Source organism: Cucumis sativus, chromosome 7 (assembly GCF_000004075.3).
Source record: "Cucumis sativus cultivar 9930 chromosome 7, Cucumber_9930_V3, whole genome shotgun sequence".
Taxonomy (NCBI): Eukaryota; Viridiplantae; Streptophyta; class Magnoliopsida; order Cucurbitales; family Cucurbitaceae; genus Cucumis; species Cucumis sativus.
Window position 1 is genome coordinate 2,516,664 of NC_026661.2, and position 26,003 is coordinate 2,542,666.

Sequence of the window (26,003 nt, forward strand, 5' to 3'; positions counted from 1 at the left end):
TATGTTTTAAAGTTTGGGGTTTTTCCTTCTCTATGAATTCCAATTTTATATTGTTCTTACTTTTTTAGTTGAAATAATAGATTGGTTAATCAAATTCTAAAATAAAAGTTGACGGACAAAAAATTGAATGAAGTATAAATGATGAACGACGTCGCAAAACACACATGCATACATATACGTATGTATCATTTAAGAGTAATTTTTTTTTGTTTTGTATTTTATCGTTTTAATTACAAAAATTTAAATAGTAAGTGATGGTATGGTAGGAATTCAAACATTTCATCTTTGGTGATTACAAGTCCTTTTAACTTTAGGCAGAAAAAGCTTTAGATCTTTAAATGTAAAAGAAGCCAAAAGCCAATGCTAGAAAGTCTGTCTTTCAAAGCCCTAGAAGATCAAGAAGTCAAAATTGCTAATTTATTGTCTTAATTATCATTTAAGTTTATATTCAAATTGACCATTTTATGATATGTTATAAACAAATCATATTAAGAATATTAGATTTTATTTAAGATTATTAAGTTATGTTTTTTTTTTTTTAAAAAAATTGATATTATCTTTAAAAAATTACGTAAAGATCAATATATTCAACCATAACAATAACGATAAGGATTAAATTGAAAACTACACGTTCATAATCATAATATATTTCTTAGTCCAAAAGTTGTTTTAAAAAAATCTATTTTGTACGATAAAACATTTTTTATTAGACATGTTCTTGAATCTAATCACCTAACAAATTTTAAACTTAATGAATTTTGTCGTGATTTATTTTTTTTAATATATGAAAGAGTATTCTAATCTATTAATTTTCATTTTATTGGCAATAAGATTTGGACAAAATGAAAGGGTGTATGTTGGAATTTAAAAATGAGGGTTGGCAATCACTATGCCAAACATTATTGTATGGCCACATAAGTTGAGCCACAAGACTACTCATTCCAAACAATCAAAATAACTTAACCTTTGTCCCTTTAGACCATCATTTTCATTCTTCAATCATTTCTTATTATCAATCATATTTATAAACTAGAGGTGAAAAACACACTCGATTATTAATAATCTACATAGAAGATAGAATTATTGACGAATACAATATAAGAGTTTGATATTGATGAGAAGAAAATTCATATAATGATAAAGTAAAGATTAAAATAATAATGTATGGAAACATGGTGAGTGAACCAAAATCAAAACTATACATTTCACTCCAATCAATCAAAATAACTCAAAACAACTTTTTATTCTAAAAATTGGGAAGAAAATATAAATGAGGGAGTATATATACCATTTAAACTTGAATGTTGTGAGGGTGGTTCAAATAGTTGAATGCTGATCTTGATAAAGAAACAATTAGATGTTGAAGATATATCAATCTCATATAGATATTTTGACTAGGGATTCACTTAAGAGTTGAATCCATAAAAATGTTGAAGAAAATATAGTAATAGGGGTGTCAAGTGGAGGGAGGAAAAGCCAAACTTTGCCATTTCCAAGAGTGTCGCCGTCACAGAACCGGTGGTGATGACAGTTGTCCTGACGACCCAAATTTCTGCCAAAAGAACTTGTTTACGAAGAGGCCGCTACAACTTTTTCAACCATTCGGCAACTGCACAGTCCTTTGATTAATCAAAAAAATCACCATACGAAGCTTCATTTCGATTGGGTACTAATTCAATTCCATATTAAAAATGTAAGCCGTCGTTTCTTACGAGCTCTAGAGAGTTGTTCAAACAATTCCAACCCAGTGAAAAAACATCAAAAGTGAACCCTCGAATTTCAGTCAACGCAACCAGGTGCTCAATTCGAAACTAAATTTGGTTTTTCTCTTCTTAAAATCTTGTTTTCTCATCTGGTTCTTACTTGTTTTGGTTGATTTTGGTGGGTTGTTTCGTCCAAATGAACCCTCGATTTGGGTTTTTGTTCCTGGTTTTGATCACTGTTTTGCTGGGAGCTGATTCAAAATGCCCCAGAACTTGCGATGTAGCTTTAGGTTCCTACTTCGTGTGGGAGGGTGCCAATTTGTCTTTCGTCTCTCAAATGTTTCTGTTGTCATCTCCTGATATGATCGTTAGCTACAACAGACAAAGTGTTCCCAACAAAGATAGTGTTAATAGTGGCATCAGAGTCAACGTTCCATTCTCTTGCGACTGTATTGACGATACGTTTCTGGGTCATACGTTTCAGTACCAGATTAAACGTGGAGATACTTACAATGAAATTGCAACCAAATTCTATTCGGGGCTGACTACGGTGGGCATGCTACAGAGATTCAATAACTTTAATGCTCTTAATCTTCAAGAAAATCAGATTTTGAATGTGGTAGTGAACTGCTCCTGTGGAGATCCTGATATTTCGAGGACATATGGGCTGTTTGTCACTTACCCAATTCGATCCAATGATAGTTGGGATAAGTTGCGAGAAGATACGAATGTCAGCCTATCTTTGCTGCAACGATACAATCAGGGTGTGAATTTCAGTCCAGGAAATTTGGTCTTTATTCCAGGAAGAGGTAAGTTTCTTTCCTTTGTAATGAGGTTCTTGCTGGGTTTTGATTTCATCGGTCCAAGATCTTTTGCTTTGTTGAACCTTGTAGTTTAAGACCAGGTTTGGTAAGTTGTGTGATAGTTCTTTTTTCGTTTGCAGATCAAAGTGGCAACTATCCACCTCTGAATATAAGGTAGTTTCATTTTGATTTATTTTAATTGTGATATTTGCAACGTTTCTAGTTTCTCAACAGCCTTTTTTTGTTTGAAATTTTCTTCTCTGCAGCACAGGTGTTGTGGCTTTCTTAGATGAACTTGAAATAATATAACGGAAGAAACCATGTCTGAGTTAATACAATTGGAATGTATAACTCCTTCAAGCTTATTCTGCTCGGTTTGTGTATGACCAGGACTTGCAGGTGGAGCCATTGCAGGCATAATTATCGGTGCAGTACTTGGGTTTCTCCTTGTAGCAGGTGCCATTTTCATTGTAATTCGAAAGAGGAAGTTGAAAAGTTCTAGATTGTTGGTGTTCTCTCAAGAACTCTCTTCGCAAGATGGGCGTGGTATTCACTTAACTTTTAAACGTTGTCGTAGATGGGGCAAATTATGGCCTCTCTGTATAAATTCATAAAATGATGCAGTTGATGATTTGTAACTATGGTTCTATTATTCCCTGTTCTTTTAGCTCTTGCCCGTGGAAGTTTGTTAGATAAATCTTCTGAATCAAATGGTCAAGGTGATGGTGGTATAGCTGCTGTTACTGGTATTACAGTTGACAAATCAGTGGAATTCTCATATGAAGAACTTGCCAAAGCCACGGACGACTTTAGCTTGGCTAACAAAATCGGTGAAGGTGGATTTGGATCAGTTTACTATGCAGAACTCAGAGGAGAGGTTTGTTGCTTGATTTCGATGCATTGTAAATTGGTTATGACTCGTGAATTTTAGTTTTCATTTAAATCCTTCCGTGGTAGCTTTATGGTTGGTTTTGTACCATAATGATGACTTAATCTGCTTAATATATGCTGAAAAATATAAGCCTTTTGGTCAAATTTTCTGCATTGCTTATTCACTTTTGATTTTTAACATTTCAATGCTCTATCTTTGGGATATATAACTCTAAATAGTATGCCTATTATGCTTTGTTTGCTGGTTTTATACAGGAGATGAATATGTAGGTGTCATCATTTATTGGACTTCTTATTACATTCTCTTCTCTTTCAATATTTCTTTCTGAACCTATCCTAACTTCCACCTTTACCAATTTTTATACAGAAAGCTGCAATAAAGAAGATGGATATGCAAGCTACAAGGGAGTTCCTTGCGGAAATTAAGGTTCTAACACGTGTTCACCACTTGAACTTGGTACGACTCTACCCGTCCTTAACATTTAATGATAATAACGATTCATTTCTTTACTAATTACTCATGACTTTAAAAAGTTTTCATAAGAACTGCAATTCAAAATTTGTTCCAATGCATCTTATATACTTGTACTCTGACAATGGTTGAGGCTGCATATCACATGCTGGAAATTTTTTTTGGATGATTGCCTGTGAAATGGTGAAATAATTGATTGAGGTTTGTTCGATATAGGACATGATTAGCTTCGAACTGAAACTATAGTCCAAATTGTGTAATACTAGAGCCAGAGGTAATGGTTACTAGTTCATCCAAGTAGGCCTTAGATTTTTTGGAATGGATCAAGATGTGCAAACTAATCCATACACCTGATGGTCTTCCTTTTTTATAAAAGGAAAATCTTATGTGTGGAAAAGTTTTGAATTCACATGATTTGACGACTCAGTCAAAGGGAAAGTATTTTCCTTATGTTTTACTTCCAGATCAAGTTCTTGAAATTCTATTGTTATAATTTTAGGGTCGATGAGTCACATGAATAACGGGTTATATAAGCTGCTTTGAAATTACCTATGCATTAATTCGTTGACTTGGCAACTAAGTTTTTATTTTGAACAGAAACATAACTAGAATAAGATGTAAATGATTATTATTGCTCATTCTGATTGGTGGTTTGGAATCTGCTCAGAAAACACTTACTAAGAAAGTAAACTTCAACTCATAAAACGGGGAAGTCCTCCACCAAATGATCCACCTTTTAACTTGATGATCTGTCCACCATTTTTTTGTTTAAATGCTCATTCTTATTCTCACAGTTCATAAATTGTCTGCTAATGATCAATTGTAGGTGCGCTTGATAGGATATTGTGTTGAGAATTCTCTTTTCCTAGTTTATGAGTACATTGAGAATGGCAACTTAAGCCAACACTTACGAGGCACAGGTGAGACAATGCGAAATGGAGAGAATACCGTCACTATTTATGCTGCATTCCAAGAATTTTATATATCTGGTCGTGTTTTTAGGTCGAGATCCGTTGCCGTGGCCTTCTAGGGTCCAAATAGCCCTAGATTCAGCTAGAGGCCTCGAGTATATCCATGAGCACACTGTTCCTGTTTATATTCATCGTGATATTAAATCCGCCAACATATTGATTGACAAAAACTTTCATGGAAAGGTAGATCTTCAGTCTTGTAATGTTGAACTGTTTAAACTACCTTGTTTTGTCTCTTACTCGAAACATTTTTTATGCAGGTTGCAGACTTTGGGTTAACCAAACTTACTGAAGTTGGAAATTCATCGCTTCCTACACGTCTTGTGGGCACATTTGGATATATGCCACCTGAGTAAGATAGCCTTTTCATAACTCAATTTTTTGTTTGTGTATCCTACTTAATGATAATAGGCTGGAAAGTTTGGAAAGTATAAAGCCGCATTCCTACAAGTTTCTAGGTGTTCGTTACTCAGTAGTTATGTTTAGGAGGATAGAAAATTGTTTTTAAACCTGGGTAGATTTTCTTTTCTTACTCTTTTAGTATCAGCTGGTTCAATCAACTCCTATATACTTGTAGATTCTGCATAGTTTTATGTCTTACTATGATTTAATTGATTTCTTCTACGCTTCCAGATATGCGCAATATGGAGATGTTTCTCCAAAGATCGACGTGTATGCTTTCGGTGTTGTTCTTTATGAGCTTATTTCAGCCAAGGAAGCTGTGGTCAAGACGAACAGAATGAGCGCAATCAATGAATCAAAAGGCCTTGTTGCTTTGGTCAATACTCGCACCCACCATTCATTCTCAGTTTCTTTTGTTTGATTCTCGATCTAGTAACTTACCCTTGAAACCTTTCCATTGCAGTTTGAAGACGTCCTGAATCAACCCGACGCAAAAGAGAACCTTTATAAACTAGTCGACCCAAGACTTGAAGAGAACTACCCTCTCGATTCAGTTTTCAAGGTAAACTTGACTTCCCTTTGTGCCATTGCTTCTTGTAAACTGAAAGCTGATGTGTGACAATGATGGCATGTGAATGTATTTTGGTTGGCAGATGGCTCAGCTTGCTAAGGCTTGTACACATGAGAATCCACAGCTACGGCCAAGCATGAGATCAATTGTGGTTGCTCTCATGACTCTTTCTTCTGCAACAGAGGATTGGGATGTTGGCTCTTTCTACGAAAACCAAGCTCTTGTCAACTTGATGTCAGGAAGATAGGCCTAGAGTCTAACACCATGATTATCGAGGTCACTCCCTTGTCCAATTGAAGGGTTTGTGTACCGTGCAACTCTCTTATTTGGGGTGTATAATACGAAAAAACAATTCTTCCTTTAATAGACAAACGCTTTTGTAAATCCATGTAGCTGAGAATCATGAAGAAAGCTCTTGTAAATTTATTTATTTTGTTTTTTCGTTATTTTAGTGTAATTGGGTTGGAGGAATTTAAATCACATACATCGTCGTTACTCACGCACTTGCATACCAATTGAGATATGCTTTGTTTCACTATTTATTTTGTTTCTTAAATGCTTTGTTTAGAGAGATGTACAATTTAATTTTCAAATTGATGATAAGGTATTGGTATCTTAACCTATTTTTTAATATAATAAAATAAATCAAAATATTTACCAAATAAAATAAAATATTATATTCTATTATAGAAGTTTCATTATTTAAAATAATTCTTATATATATTATCTTTTATAGAAGTTTTATTATTTAACATAATTCTTATATATTTCATTTGAATTATTTTGAGGAAAGAAAAATGGAAATTGTTTTAAATAGCAAAATCATTAAAAACATTTATAATTATAGCAAATTGTCTTTTTTAAGCCATAGATTCTATTAGTGTTTATCACTATAATCTTATTATATATTTATTTGAGTCTATCTATCATAAATATAAATATAAAATGAAATTTGATTATATTTATAAATAAAGTGTAAATATTTCAAACTAAAGGTTGGATCTAAATATTTAATAATTAATCAAATAGTTTGTATTTTTTTATTATTCTTGAAAAATTCATCATTATCACTGTTATTATTAAAGAATATTATATTTGTTAAAATATGGAAGTCTTACTTTGGTAGGAAGTAATATATATTATTTTAATTTAAAATAAGATTATTATTAAGAAAAATGGACAAAAAAAAAAAGAGTATATTTTTTTAAAACACAAGATTTCTTACTCTTCACATACAACATTTGATAGATCTTTTACGCAAGCTTTCGAGATTTGAAAAGAAGTTTTCCCTCCAACTTCAAGATAACCGTCTCTATCATTTTTTACAATTAAATCAACAACACTATTGGCTTTTTTATGGATATACACAATTGATACGCAATTAAAATTCTCTTTAACAGAGTTTACTTTATTAAGCAAATTCGTCATCTCATTAATCACGAGTTTTCGTTGAAAATGGTAAGAGCTTGTTGGGAATCAACTAATTTCATACCTTCAGATATCACCAACATTTGAGCTATTGAAGGGGGAAAGTCGATCTCATAAAGCATGCAGAGGTAGTAGAAATTTTTCTATTTGGATTTTGTATTATCACTCTAATACCTGTGGAAGGAGGGGTGGATAGCCAAGCTGCATCAACGCTTATATTCTCACAAAATTTTGTGGAGGAGGATGCCAACCTTTGTTCCTAGAAGATGGAATGCAACAATTAACAAAAAAAAAATAACCTCTCTTTTGAAAAGCAAAGGATTTCAAACCCTCTTTCAAGTAGGAACGAATTTAGAACCATTTTGATTCAATAGATCCAACTTCTTTGTCCTTGAGAGAGTTGTTTCGGCCATTTCAAATTGAGCAACAACCTTTTGTGATTATGATTAAAGACTCAAGGCACTACAAAAAATCAGGATTTTGTCAATGCACTGCGTCGCAAAAAAATCATTGTGCGTTGGTGAAGGCTACACTGATGCATAATGACATGTCGACACGAACGTCGTAAATGACGCGTCGTAAGAGATTATGATAATGCACGAATGAGAAAATGTCGACGTAGGATTTTTGGTCGACAAGGTCAACACATTGGCAATACCCTAGTACCGACGTTGGATCAGAGTGTCGACAAAAGATGTTTGCCGAAGTCGGATCAACACGTTGGTATAACTTTGTATGACATCGCGTTGCTAGATGCAGTCATTCACGACGCGACTTTTGCGTCGAAAAAATCCATTTACCAAATTTTTTAAAATTATAAGGTCTAAAGTAATATACATATATATATATACAAAAGTATAATAAAAAATAGAAATCATTAATTTACTTTTATTCAATAAAAAAAAAAAGAAGAAAGGAACACATTAACTTAAAAAGCAAAAAAAAATATATATATATACAAAAGGAAAAAGGAGCTCCCCTTGCACTTCCATGATCTAGAAATGGCTATCACAATTATTTAAAGGTTAAACCTTTGTCGACGTGAGTAATGTGTGTCGTTTTAGAATTAATGATGACGCAGTTGACGTAGACATCACAAAAGATCTTTTTAATAATATTTTAGGGCTTCGCTAACGTCATCCTTTAATATGTTGCCTTAAGGGAAAACGGCGACATGGATGTGCATGGCGCCGTGAGAAACTAAATAATATTTTTTTTTTTAATAAAAAGCTTCCTATGACATCGCCATTTTCCCCCTTCTTTTGCGATGTTGTCTCCTGACGTCGGCATTGAAGACCAATGCCGACACCTTCCTCGCCACACCCTTTGTTATGATGTATTTTATCTCGACGCCATATTTTGCATCGAAAAAACTCGATTTTTCTTGTAGTGAGAGGCGGAGAATCATTTAACGCTCTCCAAGAATCGATGTAAGCAACCGTTAAAGTTACTTTTTGTCAAATAAGACTTGAAATCTTCTTCCAGATTGATTTAGACCTAGCGCAAAAAGAAAAGATAATAAGATATGATCAATGTTTTCAAAATTCGAAGAACAAATAACAACGTAGAAGAAAGCGACATTGATTCCTCTTGGTATAAACTCATCAAAGCCGGTAAGATGTTTTTGAGAGCTATCCAAATGAACATCTTGATTTTTGAAGAGTCTTTTACCTTCCAAACATGGGTTTCACACGTTTTTCATAGTGTTCAAACTGGATGAGCTACTACAAATCCTTGACCATTGATACCATTTGTTTCCAGCAAAATTGAGTCCAAAGATGAAGCTCGAGTCTTTTTCCTACAATTTTCCTCTATACAAAGATCTTCAAAACCTTTTCTTTTCGACGAGAGCGGAAAAGTTGGTGAAGGGGATGGTTGTGAAAGGGATATTGCCCATTTCTTGCATGATTTCAGGCATCGAGGAATCTAAACCCTGACATGTGGTTTTGAGACCATCGTCTACCAGGGTGAAACTGGCATCAGAACCATGTCTAAGGCATGATTTCATTTTAGGGGTCTAAAACTTGGGACTGATTAAGATCACAGAGAGATCATGGTGGGCCAAGTGATATTGGTTCTGGGGATTTAGATGGTCTTTTTCTTGGTGCTTTTGGAAGAAGCTTGAAAACGGAACGAAGACCATATTGATTTGAGGTGACCATTAGATCAAGTTGTGAAGTAAAGTGTTAAGTGATTATGAATTCTTTCGTTCTTAGCACTCAAGAGTAAAAGCCCCTAGCTAATTCTTTCACCTCCCAAGGAGGGGCCTTAGAGAAATATTGGAAACACAACATCCTACGGGTTGGACAAAAATGTATTTATTGACTCACATGATCCTCAACTATATATTAATCCCTCATCACATGACTCTCTCTCTCTCTCTCATTACGTTTGGTAAAGTCTTATCAACGAGCTCATCTCTAGTTTACACACATATTCTAATTTTTCCAGAACAAAAAAAAAAAAAAAAGTCTTCCCTTTAACTAAGATAAATATATAATTGAATACAAATTAATAAATAATAGTTTTCCTTTTAGGAAAATAATAGTTTGGTCCAATTTCTTTTCCTTCAAATTGCCGTTTCTCTCACCCATAAATCCTTAGATCATTATGAAAATAACTCTAAACTTTTAGCCTTAACTAGAAGTACACACTTTGATAGCATAATCTATTTTGTTAAATGTAATCCATACACACACATAAATAGGATACTATAGGATATAATATTGGGGTAGAATTAACTTGGGTGAATCTGCTTAAATTATTTTTTGAATTTCAAAGTTTTTTTTTTTTCATTTATTAGCTTAAAATACTTAAATATATATAAAAATTAATTTAATAGTTGGAATTATATTTTAAATTTCCGTATATATATATATGATACATATGTTATTTTACCATTAAAGAGATATTTCGTAGAGCAAAGAGGAAGAGAGAAAGAAATCCCCACAGCCCATTGAAATAAAATTAAGTTTTGGTTTCAGAATCCCCAAAATTCCGGCATGGAAGAAGGAAAAAAGAGAGTGGATTTTTTGGAAGGGAAAGACGGAAGCAGGGGCGGAGGCGGAGAGGCGGTCAACGGCAGCGATTCACCGGCGAGTTTGGACGGAATCGAAGCGATTTTGAACTACGAGTTTCGAGACAAGAGATTACTGGAAGAAGCTTTTACAGACGCTTCCTACTCGCCGGAAAATTGCTCGTCGTTCGAACGATTAGAATACGTGGGAGATTCGGTGTTGAATTTTCTGATAACGAGAGAACAATACTTCTCGAATCCAAATCTGTCGCCGGGTTCGTTGACTCGGCTCCGAGCGGCGAATGTGGACACCGAAAAACTTGCTCGAGTAGCAATTACACATGGATTTCATCGGTATCTTCGCCACAACAAAGCTGATCTTCATCAAAAAGTAAGTATAATATTATCAGTTTATATATATTTATATTTTCTTAATTTTACAAATTCTTCATCGTTCTCATCGTCTACTCATTAAATTTCCTAATTGATTCCTCTCCTTTTTTTTCACAATTACAATCATTTAATTCTTAACAAACCCATCCTTGTGATCGTTATTATTTTATTTTTTTTACTTCTCTATTTTTCATAATTATATACAATTACCCTAATGACAGGCTGTAGGTTATAAAATAGAAAGTATTGTAGTTATTGTATTTGCAGCTCCAAATATAGGTGAATTATAATAATTCCCCAAACTAGGCAATATTTCTTTCAAAATAAGTTAACGCAATATTGATTATGCATAAAAGATTTGTATAATAAATAATTAGTATGGTTTCTTGGTCATTTAATATTGGTTAATCATCCAAATATAGAAACATCATCATAATTAGAGAATAAATAAAATGTTAATGGAGATTGAATGAGCTAATTTCAAAGTTAGAGAAATTAAAGTTTGAAGATTTGAGAGGATAAGGATTAGATTGAAGTGTATTAGAATTGATTTTTGAAGTTTAAAAACATATTAGGAATAGTGTAAAAATAGGGAAAAAAAGAAAGAAAGAAAAGAAAAACAAATTAAAATTTGATGGTCTGACTTTCTAAAATTGCCTAATTAATTCTTAACATGTTTAAAATAAAATGGGAGTTTCTAAGTTTGAGTAAAGTTTAGGAATAGTGTGTTAAAATACAATAGTGAAAATTTAAAATTTATGGATGAAATATATATTATTTGAAGAACTTTCTCATAACCCTTTCTTTCAAATGTACTTTCAATTTTTTTTCTCTTTTTGGTAAGCAACTTTTTCTAATTCCTTACCTTTTTGTACAATATTTTATGGGTTCTTGTTTAATATTTTTCTTTTTTGTCATACCGAACAAAGTTATCGATGTGTTGTTTGTCAATTTTTTTTCTTTCTATAATGGCTTTAATTTAAATCTCAAGTTATATAAAAATTGATTTTTAGAACACTTGGGTTCTTCTTAAAAAGGATAAAAAATACAGAAGAAATTAGAACTAAGATACTTATTTGAGTTAAATTTGCTAATAATTGTTTAATACTTAATTGTTGAAGTTAAATTTTTTAAAAGAAAAAAAATTGATTTTAGTAGGTGTCTTTAATTCATGAAGTTTCAAAATGTATTAGAATAATCTTCAAAGTAAAGTAAAGATTTAACATTTTAGTCATATAAGGAAAGAAAGAAATATATATATATACACAAACGTCATTGATGTTATCACCAACCCTTTGATGACCATAAAGAATTAGTAACATATAAGTTCTATAAATTAATTGGCTTATTGCAATTATGAAAATGATTGACTTCTTTCTATAGTATTTTGTACTTTATAATCATTTAGAATTGGAATCTTTTTGCCAGAGGAAAAGAATTAAATGCCCATATATATATATATAGTTTGGTTTCGTTTTTATTTTTTGTATCAGTTAACTAATTAATTGAGATGATCACAGATAGAAGAGTTTGGTAGAAGTATAGAGGAATATCCATTACATTCAAATGGAATGATAAAAGCTCCAAAAGTCCTCGCCGACATAGTTGAATCAACCATTGGAGCTGTTTTCGCCGATAGCAACTTCATTGACACGGTTTGGAAGGTTGTTCTTACTATTTACACTCAATTATTAGTCAAACATACTCCATATTTCTTTCATTCAATTATATATATATGTGTGTGTGTGTGTGTGTAAAGAAAGATGACGGGGGGTTTGGGTTTTGTGTAGATATTTAAGGAATTAATGGAACCATTGATAACATTGAAGACAATGAAGAAACATCCAATGACAGAGTTGACAGAAATGTGTCAAAAGAGAAGCCTGAAGTTGGAATTCAGGGATCGTTGGGAGGAAACAAAAGAAATAGAAGTTTTGATTGAAAAACAAGTTGTTGGTAAAGGAAGTTATCGCAAAAAGCTTATTGCACAAAATAGAGCTGCTAAAAATGCTTTGGAAAACTTGGATACATTTTTCCCACAGTTTAATCAACCTTGTCAACCTATGTAATTTCATTCTCTCTCACACACATATACTTTTATATATATATATGTATACATATATCGTAATTATTACCTATATATATATCTTTGCAATTAGTTTTTCTTTCATTGATTAATAGTGTTTTCTTTCTTTCCATGGTTGGTTTGACCATCAAGATAAAAATTTGACATCTAAAAGAATAGAACTAATGTGTAGAACGAGCAAATATTAGAATGTAGAGAACTATGACGAAGGTACATATATTTGATATATATAATATTATTGTGTATTTTGATTTTCTAAAAAATAAATTATGGTGTATTTGATTTATATAGATTTCTATTTTCTATTATATTTGTAAACAAGTAAAAAAAACAAACTATGATATACGTGAAATTTTACATATATTTGAGATCTCTATTAAATTTTTAGCCTAAAAGACCAAGTCTTTTAAAATGATGAAAAGCATTAATTGGAAATATTCTACGTTAAATGAACATAAACTAAAATTAGTAAATAAAAATAAAAAGTCATAATTTCAAATTGAAGAGATAATGCAATTATTTTTTTAAAAATAGAAAATCCTGGTCTAACTAATAAATAAAAATGATTTATCATTAATTTAATAATTTTATGAAATGTGGAAGAATATTAAAAATGAAAATATATCCTAATATCAAGTATATCAAATACTATTAAAAGGAATTCTTTTTCATAATATTAAAGATTAATTCAACGACTCTTTCTATAATCTATCAAATAATAGATTTATAATTTCATAAATTTTTTTAAAAAATATCCTAATCAAATATATAACTAACATTAAAAAAAAAAAGGTAAAATCTATCTATGATACATTTCTATTACTATTAGTTATAAATTCATCTATTTAACGATAGATCAATTCTAAACGTGGTGGATAGATTTGGACAAATTTTAGTATAATTACGTATCCCTTACTCAAACGGAGATGGGCCGGGCCATTGGAAAAGAAGGGGCTAGAAGGTTGGAGAATCAAGCCCAATTACGACCCATTCACTATCCATAATTGACCGTAGAAAAGAAACCCGATTTGCTTTTTCTTCAAGAAGTCGAAAACTTTCGTCTCACCAGAAAATTTCATAAATACAATCTCCAAATCCAATCGGAACACCAACAATCAACGACTCCACCATTCTTTTTTTCTGATCGGATTTACGTTTTGGACAAGAAACAGAAAATTTTCAGCTATTGAAAGGACTCAGATTTGTAAGGGATGGATTTCGAGCTCAGAAGGGCTAGAGAGAAGCTCGAGAAAGAGCAGAAGGAGAGGAAGGAGATGGCTCGACGGAAAGTGGAAAGGGAAAGGAAAGCTAAAGAAGAAGCCAGAAAGCTTCGAGAAGCTATTGAAGCGGCTCAAGTTTCAAGGCGACTCGATGCTGCCGAGGCCCGAATTAAGGTGCACTCTACAACTGAATTCTTTTTGTTCTAGATTGAGTTAATCGAAGAATTCGTATTGGTATGTTTGTCTTGATGGAAAGTTTTTATTGTAAATGGCGATCGCATACGGTTGGATCTTTTGTGTTTTTTCTTTTGATTCTTCTCTTGATGAGGAAGCTATTTGGTTCTGAATTGAGATTGCGAACTTTTAGTCATTCTCTATGCTCAAATGTTTATGTAGTATGTTCTTTATTATGTATTGATTCGAACCATAATTAGATTATGCTTTTGTCTGGAGGATTTAAAGCAAGGAAGCTGGTGTAAACAAAGCTATAATAAGCTGTATTGTTAGTTACCATAGTTAAAGATTGTGTTTGTATTAAATCTTCCTTATTCATACAACAATCCCTTTGGTAGTTTACACCAGAAACTTCGTTCTTTCCTTGTATTTAGGTCTTTTGAAATGAACTCAGTCACCCAATAAACGTAATGCTGAAGGTATTTCCTGGCGTTTTGAAATTCCTGGCTTGTCGGTTGTGTCCTGGTTGATGATTTCAGAAAATGGAATCATTTAGAACAAACCCTTCACAACGTTCACAACCTAGATAACTTTAAATGATTGCGAAATGAGAAAAGGATTTAAATGTTGACGTGTTTTTGTTGCATCTTTTGTGCTTAACTTGTTTGGCGTATGGCTAAGTTTTGTTTGTGTTTCTAAGATTATGGTGCGGTGTTGACACTCTTCTGCTAAAGAGGGAACAAACTGGCTTTCGAAGTTTTTCATGCGATAGAGAGTTATCTATGTAGGATAAGGATAGGGTTATTTCTTCAAACAGGTCATTTGGAGCCTAATTTCTTGCTTAAAAACTAATATTACATAATGATCTCTGACTGTATTTTATAGGATGATAGGAAGAAGGTAAATGTCTGAACACAATTCTTAAAAGGTTATTGTTAAGAACTATTGATGTTGTAAGTTATATGAAAAAGAGTCCCAGAAAAGTAAATATTCTTGTTTCGCTTGTGTTCATGGAAATTCTAAATATTTCTGTATAAAAATTATCCCTTTTGGACATTTAAACATCTTAACTAAACGATTAGTATTGAATGCTTTGTGAAAGTCAATAAAGTTTTAAAATTCCAGAGGATCAACTTATGTTATATAAACTTATATAAAGTTGTAGTTGCGTTTACAATATTTTCATTGTTATTGAACTTCTTCATTTTCCTATATCCTCATTACCCGGTATTGATAATAAGTAAACTATTGAAATTGCTGATTCTGGTGTTTGGAATTCTGGCCAGTCATCCACTTTTTATGCATGCATTTTCCACTTTCCCTTTTGAGTTTTAACAAGGCTCTGGACATTCCCAGGCTGATCAGCTAATGGAGGAAACCTTGCTTGCGGGAAGAGGAATTAGCTTTTACCGTATTTTAGAGGCTATACCTTATCAGGGTAATGGAGACAAGATCAAGCTGTCCCCATCTAGTTTCACAGAATTGTCTGATCAAGGTGCTTTTGATAAGGGACCTGTGTACTTCCAACTGTCAGTAGTTCATCAAGAAGGTCCTTCTAACTCGGAAGTTACTAAGGAAAAGACTCACAGAGCCACCCATTCAGGTGTTTTGGAGTTTACTGCAGATGAAGGTTTTGTTGAACTCCCTCCTCATGTCTGGCAAAATTTATTTCTGGATGAGTCTTTAACGAAGCCATTAGTTGAAGTACGTTATGTGTGGCTACCCAAAGGAACCTATGCAAAACTGCAACCAGAAGGTTTAGGCTTTTTGGACTTGCCAAATCACAAAGCTATCCTTGAGACAAGTCTTCGTCAGCATGCTACCCTTTCTCAAGGTGACATACTGACTGTTGTCTATGGGGAGCTTACGTACAAGTTAAATGTTCTTGAGTTGAAACCATCTTCTAGTATATCTGTTTTAGAAACAGATATTGAGGTTGATATCGTCGGTCCTGATTCACCCTCTGGAGCAATGGATCAACGTGTTCTCAAGCTGCTAACTTTTAAGAAGCACGAGTCTGGAATGGTAGAGGAAGGGTGTTATTCATATTACAAGTTCTCTATAGACAATGATATATGGGATATAATTTCATCTGGAAATGCTAGAGTCGAGGTAAAGCTTGAAGTGGAGACTAATGAAGGAGATACAAACATTTACATTTCAAAGCATCCTCTCATATTTCCTTCTCAGCATCAGCATTCGTGGTCTTCACATGATATTGGTTCAAAGGTCCTAATCCTCAACTCTAAAGACAAGAACTTCGGGCCTGGGACTTATAGCATTGGAGTGTATGGATTTAAGGGAACTTCGAAGTATCAAATCCAAGTGAGTTTTGAGGAGGCTACGAACCATAAGGTAGTTGGTAAACAGGAAGTCTCTTCATCAACATCTACACACCAGGATACTGTAGAATGTCGGAATTGTAAGCATTACATACCCAGTCGAACTATAGCTTTGCACGAAGCTTATTGCAGCAGACACAACATCGTTTGCCAGCACGCTGACTGTGGTGTGGTCCTTAGAGTTGAAGAGGCAAGGAACCATGTGCATTGCGAGAAATGTGGACAAGCTCTTCAGAAAAGCGAGATGGAGAAGCATGACAAAGTGTTCCATGTACCACTCAAATGTGCTTGTGGACTAGTCCTTGAGAAAGAAGAGATGGTAAGAAAATGATAGTTTGTGCTGTTCTTGTTTCATTTTCACAATGTCTTAATGTGCCAGACTTTCTTGATGGTAAGCTGCGTGATCCAATGTATTTTTGACAGGTTCGACATCAAGCATCCGTTTGCCCACTACGGCTGATAGCTTGTCAGTTTTGTGGAGACATGGTTCAAGCGGGAAATTCTGCTATGGATATCCGAGATAGATTGAGAGGTCTGTCTGAGCATGAAAGCATTTGTGGGTCTAGGACAGCACCATGTGATTCATGTGGACGTGCGGTGATGTTGAAGGAGATGGACATCCATCAAATCGCTGTTCATCAAAAGAGCTGATTCCTGCTGCTAGGAGCTGTGTGATATTGAAGTGTTATGGTTTAATCTGATTTCCATTATTATTCTTTGTACACATCATCTACCAGCGAAGGGTTCCATGATTGTTATTCATGAAGTTGATTCACAATAGTGATTGGAATTTAATGTACAGTAATTCTTGAAACTTGGGAGGATGAAATTTGAATGATCAGATGAATCTGTGATGTCCATTGTTGTGTCTGGTAGCTGTAAATTATGATAAATGTAGGTTGATGGTTAGCAAAATTATGGTAAATACAAAGAACTTTGAATTAGGTTGTATTCAATCTCAAAGAGACCAAATTGTGAACCATGAAAAGTAAATCAGATTTATTAATTACTATTGTCCTGTCTCTTTTTCGGGTTATCTGAAAAAAGGGGTGTTTTTTTTAAAAAAAATTGATAAAAAGGAGTGTTTTTAAAAGTATTTATGCAAAAAGGGTGAATTTAAAAGTATTTAGGTAAAAGAGTTGTTTTAAAAGTATTAAGAATATTAAGTATAATAATAATTATTGTAATTAAAATAATAATGATAATAATTAAAAATAATAGATTAAATGAGATGGGACTAGCTGCATTTCTTTTCTTTATTTCAGGTTGACACATGAGAGAGAGAAAAAAAAAGAGAAATAATGTAGAATGACCAGACCCATCCTTCTTTTTTTTTCAAAATAGAGAAAAATGAATTGTAAAACATTGAATTGCATTAATGAAATTTAAAGTGAAGCAATAATGAGAAGTTGCCTCGTAGGCATTAGAAAACCCTCATTTAAATGGTCCATATCTTAAACCTCATAAATTTGGGATTTTGCTCTTTCTTTCTTTTGACCCAACTAATGCTTTCCCATCTCATGTCCTTCCAATTGCTTCATTTTCTTTTCTTTTCTTTTCTTTTTTTCAAGGTTTTTCTTTCTATTAATATCTTAGGAGCATTCAATTTAATTTAATTCAGACACTACTCGACAAAACCACTAAAATACAAAAATACAAAATCAATTATACTTGATTTAACAAGTTTTGTTTAGTTTAACCAAATAATCCAAATTTTCCTAAATCTTTTGAATTAGTAGTAAGACCTAATCCAATGAGAATGAATCAAAAGTTGATCCATGTTATTAGGTTTGATGTTATTTACTTGTGTTCTACATACGTATGTATATGTGAGGTTCACATCCAAATCAGTAAATAAAAGCTACGGTCCAATTGACAAGTGAATGATGATTAATTTGATTACTTTCGAAAAATATATTGTAACTTCACCATTATCGTTATGATTATGGTCATAGTTACCATTATTGCTACTCTTTAAAAGAAAAACTATGAATTTTGACACATTTACTAATACAGTTACTATCATGGTTTGAGTTATGAAATGGTATCAGTAAATTTGATAAAATTCATAGTTTTATGTAAAACAATCAAAAGCAATCTAATTACATTTATGATTGAGGTCCACTATTCAATTGATCATTAATTTGAATATCATTACAATTACATCAATTTTCATGAATCGATAAACATGACTTAAGATCTGTAAATTTATGATAGGTTAGCTTTTTTTTAGTCTAAACTTAAAACTTAGACATGCTGCAATTTTTATTAGTAGTAGTAAAATTTTATACAAGAGTTGTTACAAATAAGAACAAACAAAGGAAATCATGATCAATCAAAACCAAGTAATTCAAATTGACCATCTTACTTCAAATTTGAGCATTGAGATTATATTTATGTTTAGTTAGTTTAGCAAAGATTTGAGCTTTCTACCACAAGAAAACTAATAGAGTTAGTATGTGGTAGTGGTTAGTTAGGCTCACTTTTAGCATACTCATTTATTCACTTATCAAACTAACATATGGGGTTGAGGTAATTGTTATTATTAGACAATCATTCCTTACTTATCTTTGGGTTTCTTTTTCTTTTATCATCTTTTAAGACAACACAACACCCTCTCACCCTCTATTAATTATTAAACTCCCACCATAACAATCTTACACATTTTGGAGAAAATCAGTTCAGAAATAATTTTGCCCTAACTTATGGAAAAAAAGAACTCAACACAAATGAGAAATCTCACCATCTTAATAAAAGCGTTTTTTAATAGGAAATTGACAAAAATGACAAGTGAAATCATTTATTTGTGTTCATATATGGATCGTATATATATATATAGGATGGATAATATTGAAACAAGTGGCCACAGATTTATTTTAAAATATCAAGGACACTTCCAATCAATTTTCATCCCTCTCACATCACACTTTAATTTGTTTCTATTCATTTAATTATAAGAACAATAAAATATTATTTTTTTCATCTGAGGAGTGAATTGAGTTATATTTCATTCGTTCTCAGTACAAAAGGAGTAGTCATTATATACCTTAATATGGGTGAAATGTTGATTTTGGTGTTAGTTTTTGTGGATTCTTCATTTTTAAAAGATGCCAACTATTGTTATAATTTTGAATTCCGTAAGTTTAGATTTTTTGTTTATGACTTGTCAATTCCATTGGTCACATTTTGAGGTAAGGATTTTATAACTATCTTTTTTGAAAAAGATTTTTTCTTTTTACTTGACTTGATTGTTTTTCACGTGGAATGTTCCAAGAAATTGGATGATAGAGAGAGGTTTTCCATTTTAATTATAAGAACCAATCTTCATTATTCTACCACTGCTCATTTTAATATTTTAAAATTAATTAATTGTTATTAACAATTTAGGGATGTTTGAAAAATTAGAATAATGTCAAACACGATTAGAAAACGTGTTAGGAGTACACATTGAATTAAGCACCAAATAAAACAAGATCGTAAAACATAAAAACGATATAAAATAAGGTTTAATGGAAATTTAACCAAATATAATGAGTTTAGTATTACAATTTAGATGTAAGAGATGGTGTATCCAAATATTAATTTTTATATTAGATTAAATCTCATTTCAAAAACACTTTGTTAAGATTAAAAGTAACGTTTTGAATAATATATAGTGTAAATTCTTAAATGTTAAACTGAGTTATTTATTTAAGTAAGTTTTAGTTAGAAGAATGGGTTTATCCACAATTTGCTCATAAATTAATATTAACAAATGAGCATTAGACGCGTCACTCTCCCTCTCCCTCTCCCAATCACTTCACTTAACAAATCTCCTCACCCAAACTCTCCCCCTCACCCTCCTCCTCTTCTCTCCACCGGAAAAGTTCAACCAACCTCTCCCCTCCCTTTCAAATTCATACTCCCACATCTCTCAAATATCGATGCACCTCACCATGACCTCCGGCGGAATGCCTTCCATACCTTCATCTATTTCCCCCCCGCCGGTCTCTTTACCTCTCAGAAATATCCCCGGCAGCTACGGTTTGCCGCTGCTGGGATCCATCGGTGACCGACTCGATTACTACTGGTTTCAAGGACCCGATAAGTTCTTCAGGACTCGTATGGAGAAGAATCGAAGCACGGTTTTCAGAACCAATGTTCCTCCGTCTTTCCCTTTCATCTCCGCTGATCCCAGAGTAGTTGCGGTTCTGGATTGCAAGTCCTTTGCGCATCTATTTGACATGGAAATCGTGGAGAAAAATAATGTTCTGGTCGGTGATTTCATGCCCAGCATCAGTTTCACCGGAAACATGAGAGTGTGTGCTTATTTGGATACCTCGGAACCCAATCACTCCAAGGTACGATCTGGATAATTTCTTCTTCCATTCTTAGGTCAACGATTGATTCCCATTTTCGCATTTGTTTTTAAAATGGAAATTAGGGTTCCGATTGGCATTTTGGATTTGGGAATTTTTTTTATCCCCATTTTTAGACCGTTCCCCGCCAAGAAAACGTCTCACGTAACCCAGCTTTTCTCATTTTATTCCTTTTTTCCCATATATATAAAGAAGTTTAATTATAATTAAATAACTATTACAATAATAATAATCAAGCACCACTAACTCCCCATTTCTTCTTAAAATATTTTCATCTTTTTAAATTTCGGAACTTCAACCTTCAAAATTACTTCTACTTTTAATAATCCATCACCCTCCTTTAATTTTGTTCATTTTACACTATAATAATCATTTTAAAAAATTGTGAATATAATAAAATCTATTAGCAAGAATACTAACAAGGTTTACCAACGATAGATTAATATTTGTAATATGGTATTGGTGATAGAATGATAGATTTTGACATATATATTTGTAATTGTCCTATTTTATTAAAAGTAACTAAAATTCAAGGTAGATTATTCTTATTTTTATTATTTTTAGACAATTTAAATAAAGGTACTCAAAATGTTGAACATATTTCCAGGCATGTTTGGTAATATGTTTTTTGTTTTTATCAAAATTAATTTTGAAAACAAATTAGGAAGAAAATGAAAAAGAAACTTAAAAATAATACATTTTATTTTTGAAGAAGAGAAACAAAATCAGTTCCTAAATATGATATTTGTTTATAATAATATAAAAATAAAAACAAAATATTGAAATGGTGACCTGAGCTTAGCTTTTTATTATCCCATTTTTTCTCATAAATGCTTTGGAATTGGAGTGGGGCCATTTTTTCCCCGTTGGTTGATATTTTCTTTTTTAAATTGAAAGAAAAAAGTTGAGACATTGTTTCGCAATTTAACTTTCTGTACGTACTTACACATGTCATTGTCTTGTCTTATAGAACCTTTTGGGTCATGATTCCTTTCTTCTCCTTTTGAAAAGCATTAAGAATCAACATTCCCCATTTTTAACTAAAATAAGATACTTACTCATACTGCCTTCATCTTTTAACTCCTCTCATCACTCATTTCAATTTTTAATCACTCTTTATACACTTATAATTATCCCTACTCTCTCTTTCTCTTATATTTTAATCATAACAAATTTCCCTAATTCTTTTTGCGCATTCAAATTTTGTTGATTATAACGCTCTTCTGCTTTTGTTCTTTTCTTTCCCTTTTTGTTATTATAAATTATGGAGGTGATATTTGAATCATACATCTCTTCTGTCACATCTATTTGTCAGTTTAGCTAAATATTTGTTGATTCATTTTTTTTTTTGCTTGTTACTATAGAGGCTAAAGAAAGTGACTTTGGTTCAAATATCATTTTGGTTTCTAGACCTCTTAGTTTATGTTCTTTTAAATGTCCAATTTTAATCACTTACATCTATCAAAAAATATAAAGTTTATCCAATGCTTTGTTTTTTTATGAAAATTATTATTATTAGTAAGTCAATTTCAGTTTTTTTTGGCTAAATTTAAGATTTAAGTACAAAAGATTAAAATTGAATAAATAAATAAATAAGGCTATTTTTAAACAAAAATGTATGATATATAATTTGTATTTATTTTCAAGATAAATGGTTGGTACAAAAAATATATATATTTGTGGTGTTGGAGTTTTTGGATGTAAATATCTATTGTTTGAGAGGAGCCATCTATTTCATACGCATTTTAAACATTGAGATGTGGATATGGTAGGGAATGGCAACAACTTCAGTTTTTTTGTCTGTTAACAATAATTGATTGCAAATATGTTTTTCATACTTTTGTTTGTTTTTTAAACGAAAATGAGAATTTTCCTAATACTTCCTATTGTGTTCCCACTTATTAAATGCCACCATTTCTCTCCTCTTATTCAAATTTTCAAATCATATCCATTATTACATGCTCACATACTATTTTCTTAAAATAAAGTTTTTTTTTTCATAAAAAAACAATATATATATATATATATATATATATTTAAAATAGTTAACTTTGGGTTTGTGCAGTAAATTTGAAAGTTAGGATTGATACTTCTAATATTTTAATATTATTATATATCTTTCTCTTTTTCACTCTCATTCACACCAGAGAGAGGATTCCTTAGATATTACATTAAATTCATTTCACTAATTAACTTGAGCTTTTTAGCTTTAACTTTTATGTAAGAAGCAAATCGAGGGACGCACAAACAACAACCAACGAATTTTGATTTTTGAAAATAAATGTGGATGAAGAAAGAAGAAAGAAGGTGGAAGAGGAAATGGAGGATATGAAAGAAGAAAGGAGGAAAATAGAAAAAAGGACGTGGTGATATGTTGATGTTGACGTAGAGCTGCAATGAAGGAGAGGGGAGAGAAAAAAAAAAAGAGTGGTGTGGTGAGCATGTGACGAAAATCCCACAGTATAAGTTAAAAAGGGGAGATTGTTTTTGGTATATGTTTTGATAAGGTAATATCCACAAGATTAAAAATAATGTAGAATTACAAAGTTGAAATTTGTTTTGTTTGTCATAGATTTCTGGTAATCCTTATAGTACAATTTTCGATTTTGTGTTAAAAGTGAATCTTAAATTTTGAAACAATGTCTTGGTCAATTACAATTTCCCAACGATAATTTTGAATGACATCGAATTTAAACTCTACAAAATTCTTCATCGGAATTGAGTTGAATTGAATTCTCATGCAGGTAAAGAACTTCATTACAGACATTCTACGGCGGAGCTCAAGGATATGGATATCGGAGTTGGAATCCAACCTATCGACGATGTGGGACGGCATTGAATTAGAAATGGCAAAGAACAAACAATCGGGTTTCAGAAACTTTCTCCAACCAGCTCTTTTCAATTTCTTCTCCAAAACTCTCGCCGGCGCCGACACTGCAAAATCACCGGAAGTGGCAAAATCCGGATACATAGACGTCATAATCTGGCTCGGCCTCCAGCTCGTTCCCACCATCCACATCGGCGTTCTCCAGCCCCTTGAAGAAATATTCCTTCACTCTTTCCGCTTACCCTTTTTCCCCATTGCTTCCCGCTACCAAAGACTCTACGATTTCTTCCAAAAAGAAGGTACTTTCTCCTTTAAACCACATTATCTCTGTCTCTTTTTTTTCATTTTCATTAATGATAAGTAAGCTTAATCGACCATCCATTGGTTAATGAATTAGAATATAAAAAATGCTAATAATATACATATACACACTACAGGTAGTTTGATAACTTGGAACAAAATTGTAATATAACATTGTTTGGGAGTACATTACATATATTTTCCAAACAAATGGCCATGTTTAAAGTTATTTTTATAGTTTTAGGTGCGGAGAAGGTTAGAATTTAATTTTTCCAACCACTCATTGTAGATAATTCTTAACATATGGACTAGATTCTAATTATAATCTATAAAAATCAAACTTTTTCTTATATTTTTTAATCTCTAATTTAAGATCATAATCTACATTTTTGATGTGTAAGGATCTATTAAAGACAAAATTGATAGTTCAAAAGCTTATTAGATATTTTTTATAATGAACGAAGTACTATAGATTTAAATTTTAGAGCAGGACTAAAACTAGAATCTAGAGATAATTGTACTATTAATCCAAAATTACAGATACAATGAAATTTGCTCTTTTTAAAATGTAATATTTTGTTGTCGTCATCAACGGAAATTATTGAAACGACTTTATGATGCATGCATATAGGACTCAACCCTTGCATTTTGCACTTGCCAACTGCTTGCTCCTCCATTTTCAATCATGTAACTCTAAAAACTGAGAGCAAGATCACAACCCATGCGGACTATAATCCATTTTGATAATTTTACTTCGATATAATATGAAGAAAAAAATCTTAAAACCCAAGTTTTTGAAAAGTAGGGACATTTCTTCTTGTTCTTCTGCTCAAAATTTGGGTTACTTGCATGGGATATTTGGACCCCAACATTTATTATAGTTGTTTCCAACTATTCTAATCTACAGCTATTTACAATATTACTATTTCAAATCTCTCTTTCCGTTTACTACTATCTCTTTCTCTTGTTATTTACTATATTCTACTCAAACTAAAACAGTCTATACTCTAAACAATTATAGACTATGATAACTAATTCAACACTTTAAACACGTTGTAAAATTTAGTGTTTGTTGTGTTTTTGAACAGGGGCAGAAGTTGTTGAGCGAGGTGTCACCGAGTTCGGGTTAACAAAGGAAGAAGCCATTCACAATCTCATCTTCACCATGGGCTTCAACGCCTATGGTGGCTTCAGTCTCTTCTTCCCTGTTCTACTTGACCGTATACTCAATGATAAAACCGGTCTACAACAAAGAATCCTCAAGGAAGTCAGGTCAAAATCCAGCTCTGGTCTGACCTTCGAGTCAGTCAAGGAGATGGACCTCATCTACTCCATCGTCTACGAGACACTCCGGCTTGACCCCCCAGTTCCCTCCCAATACGCCAGAGCCAGAAAAGATTTCAAGCTAACTTCCTACAATTCAACGTATAACATCAAGAAAGGGGAACTGCTTTGTGGGTATCAGCCGCTGGTGATGAGAGATCCAGAGGTGTTCGATGAACCGGAGGCGTTTAATCCAGACCGATTCCGGGGAGAGAAAGGGGCAGCGCTGCTGGATTATTTATTTTGGTCGAATGGGCCGCAAACGGGGACACCGAGCGAGAAGAACAAGCAGTGTGCTGGGAAGGATTTAGTGGTGCTGACGGGGGTGGTGTTTGTGGCTTACATATTTAAAAGGTATGATTCGATTGCTGGGGAAGGAGGTTCCATTACAGCTTTTCAAAGGGCTAATTGAAAAGTGAAAGTGAATTATATATACATTATGTATCGTTTATTGAGAGATGCACTTTTCTTGTTCAATGGCTTCTTTCTTATGTATGAGTTTGGAGCCAAAATGGGAAGATTTGGAATGAATAAATCAATAAAATCAAGATTTACTTTACCTTTTAAAATAGTAGGTTTTGTTTTTAAAATTTGGGTAAGAATTCAAACATTTACATAAGAAATGGAAAACCCGTCGGTAAAAAAAATTAAGAAAAACAAACATAAATTTCATAAACCAAATAATTACCAAACTGCTTTAGCAGCTTACGAATTTACTTGATT

The 26,003-nt window shown here is 32.5% G+C and overlaps 4 protein-coding genes across 6 annotated transcripts; all 4 read left to right on the plus strand.

Moving 5' to 3' along the window:
• The first annotated feature begins 1,422 nt into the window (after positions 1–1,422).
• LOC101203576 (lysM domain receptor-like kinase 3) lies at positions 1,423–6,351 on the plus strand. 3 transcript variants are annotated; one of them, XM_031889067.1, is made up of 13 exons: positions 1,424–1,796; positions 1,974–2,512; positions 2,647–2,680; positions 2,773–2,777; positions 2,897–3,052; positions 3,175–3,383; positions 3,765–3,854; positions 4,696–4,789; positions 4,872–5,023; positions 5,101–5,192; positions 5,474–5,618; positions 5,706–5,804; positions 5,896–6,351. In XM_031889067.1, exons 2-13 carry the CDS (start codon positions 2,041–2,043, stop codon positions 6,058–6,060), a joined length of 1,713 nt encoding a protein of 570 aa, XP_031744927.1. In that variant the 5' UTR covers positions 1,424–1,796; positions 1,974–2,040; the 3' UTR covers positions 6,061–6,351. The 3 variants fall into 3 exon arrangements, with proteins under 3 accessions (XP_011658694.1, XP_031744927.1, XP_031744928.1); XM_031889068.1 differs by having other exon boundaries at positions 1,428–1,796; positions 2,188–2,512; XM_011660392.2 differs by having other exon boundaries at positions 1,423–2,512.
• A 3,761-nt stretch (positions 6,352–10,112) lies between these two features.
• LOC101206298 (ribonuclease 3-like protein 3) lies at positions 10,113–12,808 on the plus strand. Its single transcript, XM_004144550.3, has 3 exons — positions 10,113–10,648; positions 12,171–12,314; positions 12,441–12,808. The coding sequence occupies exons 1-3, from the start codon at positions 10,244–10,246 to the stop codon at positions 12,717–12,719; spliced, it is 828 nt and encodes a 275-aa protein (XP_004144598.1). The 5' UTR covers positions 10,113–10,243; the 3' UTR covers positions 12,720–12,808.
• A 955-nt stretch (positions 12,809–13,763) lies between these two features.
• Positions 13,764–17,478, plus strand: LOC101203089. Its single transcript, XM_004144457.3, has 3 exons — positions 13,764–14,130; positions 15,487–16,791; positions 16,896–17,478. Exons 1-3 carry the CDS (start codon positions 13,948–13,950, stop codon positions 17,121–17,123), a joined length of 1,716 nt encoding a protein of 571 aa, XP_004144505.1. The 5' UTR covers positions 13,764–13,947; the 3' UTR covers positions 17,124–17,478.
• Positions 17,479–20,241: 2,763 nt separating this feature from the next.
• Positions 20,242–25,851, plus strand: LOC101223126 (fatty acid hydroperoxide lyase, chloroplastic). Its single transcript, XM_004144455.3, has 3 exons — positions 20,242–20,812; positions 23,575–23,956; positions 25,046–25,851. The coding sequence occupies exons 1-3, from the start codon at positions 20,396–20,398 to the stop codon at positions 25,690–25,692; spliced, it is 1,446 nt and encodes a 481-aa protein (XP_004144503.1). The 5' UTR covers positions 20,242–20,395; the 3' UTR covers positions 25,693–25,851.
• Positions 25,852–26,003: the final 152 nt, after the last annotated feature.

Excerpts from the sequence above, each read along its gene's own strand:
- LOC101223126 (XM_004144455.3), top strand. The coding sequence starts at position 20,396 with ATGCACCTCACCATGACCTCCGGCGGAATGCCTTCCATACCTTCATCT. Across the intron at positions 20,813-23,574 it reads CGGAACCCAATCACTCCAAG|GTAAAGAACTTCATTACAGA; the intron begins GTACGATCTGGA and ends ATTCTCATGCAG. Across the intron at positions 23,957-25,045 it reads CGATTTCTTCCAAAAAGAAG|GGGCAGAAGTTGTTGAGCGA; the intron begins GTACTTTCTCCT and ends GTTTTTGAACAG.
- LOC101203089 (XM_004144457.3), top strand. The coding sequence starts at position 13,948 with ATGGATTTCGAGCTCAGAAGGGCTAGAGAGAAGCTCGAGAAAGAGCAG. Across the intron at positions 14,131-15,486 it reads CTGCCGAGGCCCGAATTAAG|GCTGATCAGCTAATGGAGGA; the intron begins GTGCACTCTACA and ends GGACATTCCCAG. Across the intron at positions 16,792-16,895 it reads TCCTTGAGAAAGAAGAGATG|GTTCGACATCAAGCATCCGT; the intron begins GTAAGAAAATGA and ends TATTTTTGACAG.
- LOC101206298 (XM_004144550.3), top strand. The coding sequence starts at position 10,244 with ATGGAAGAAGGAAAAAAGAGAGTGGATTTTTTGGAAGGGAAAGACGGA. Across the intron at positions 10,649-12,170 it reads AAGCTGATCTTCATCAAAAA|ATAGAAGAGTTTGGTAGAAG; the intron begins GTAAGTATAATA and ends AGATGATCACAG. Across the intron at positions 12,315-12,440 it reads TCATTGACACGGTTTGGAAG|ATATTTAAGGAATTAATGGA; the intron begins GTTGTTCTTACT and ends GGTTTTGTGTAG.
- LOC101203576 (XM_011660392.2), top strand. The coding sequence starts at position 1,900 with ATGAACCCTCGATTTGGGTTTTTGTTCCTGGTTTTGATCACTGTTTTG. Across the intron at positions 3,855-4,695 it reads GTGTTCACCACTTGAACTTG|GTGCGCTTGATAGGATATTG; the intron begins GTACGACTCTAC and ends GATCAATTGTAG. Across the intron at positions 4,790-4,871 it reads CCAACACTTACGAGGCACAG|GTCGAGATCCGTTGCCGTGG; the intron begins GTGAGACAATGC and ends TCGTGTTTTTAG.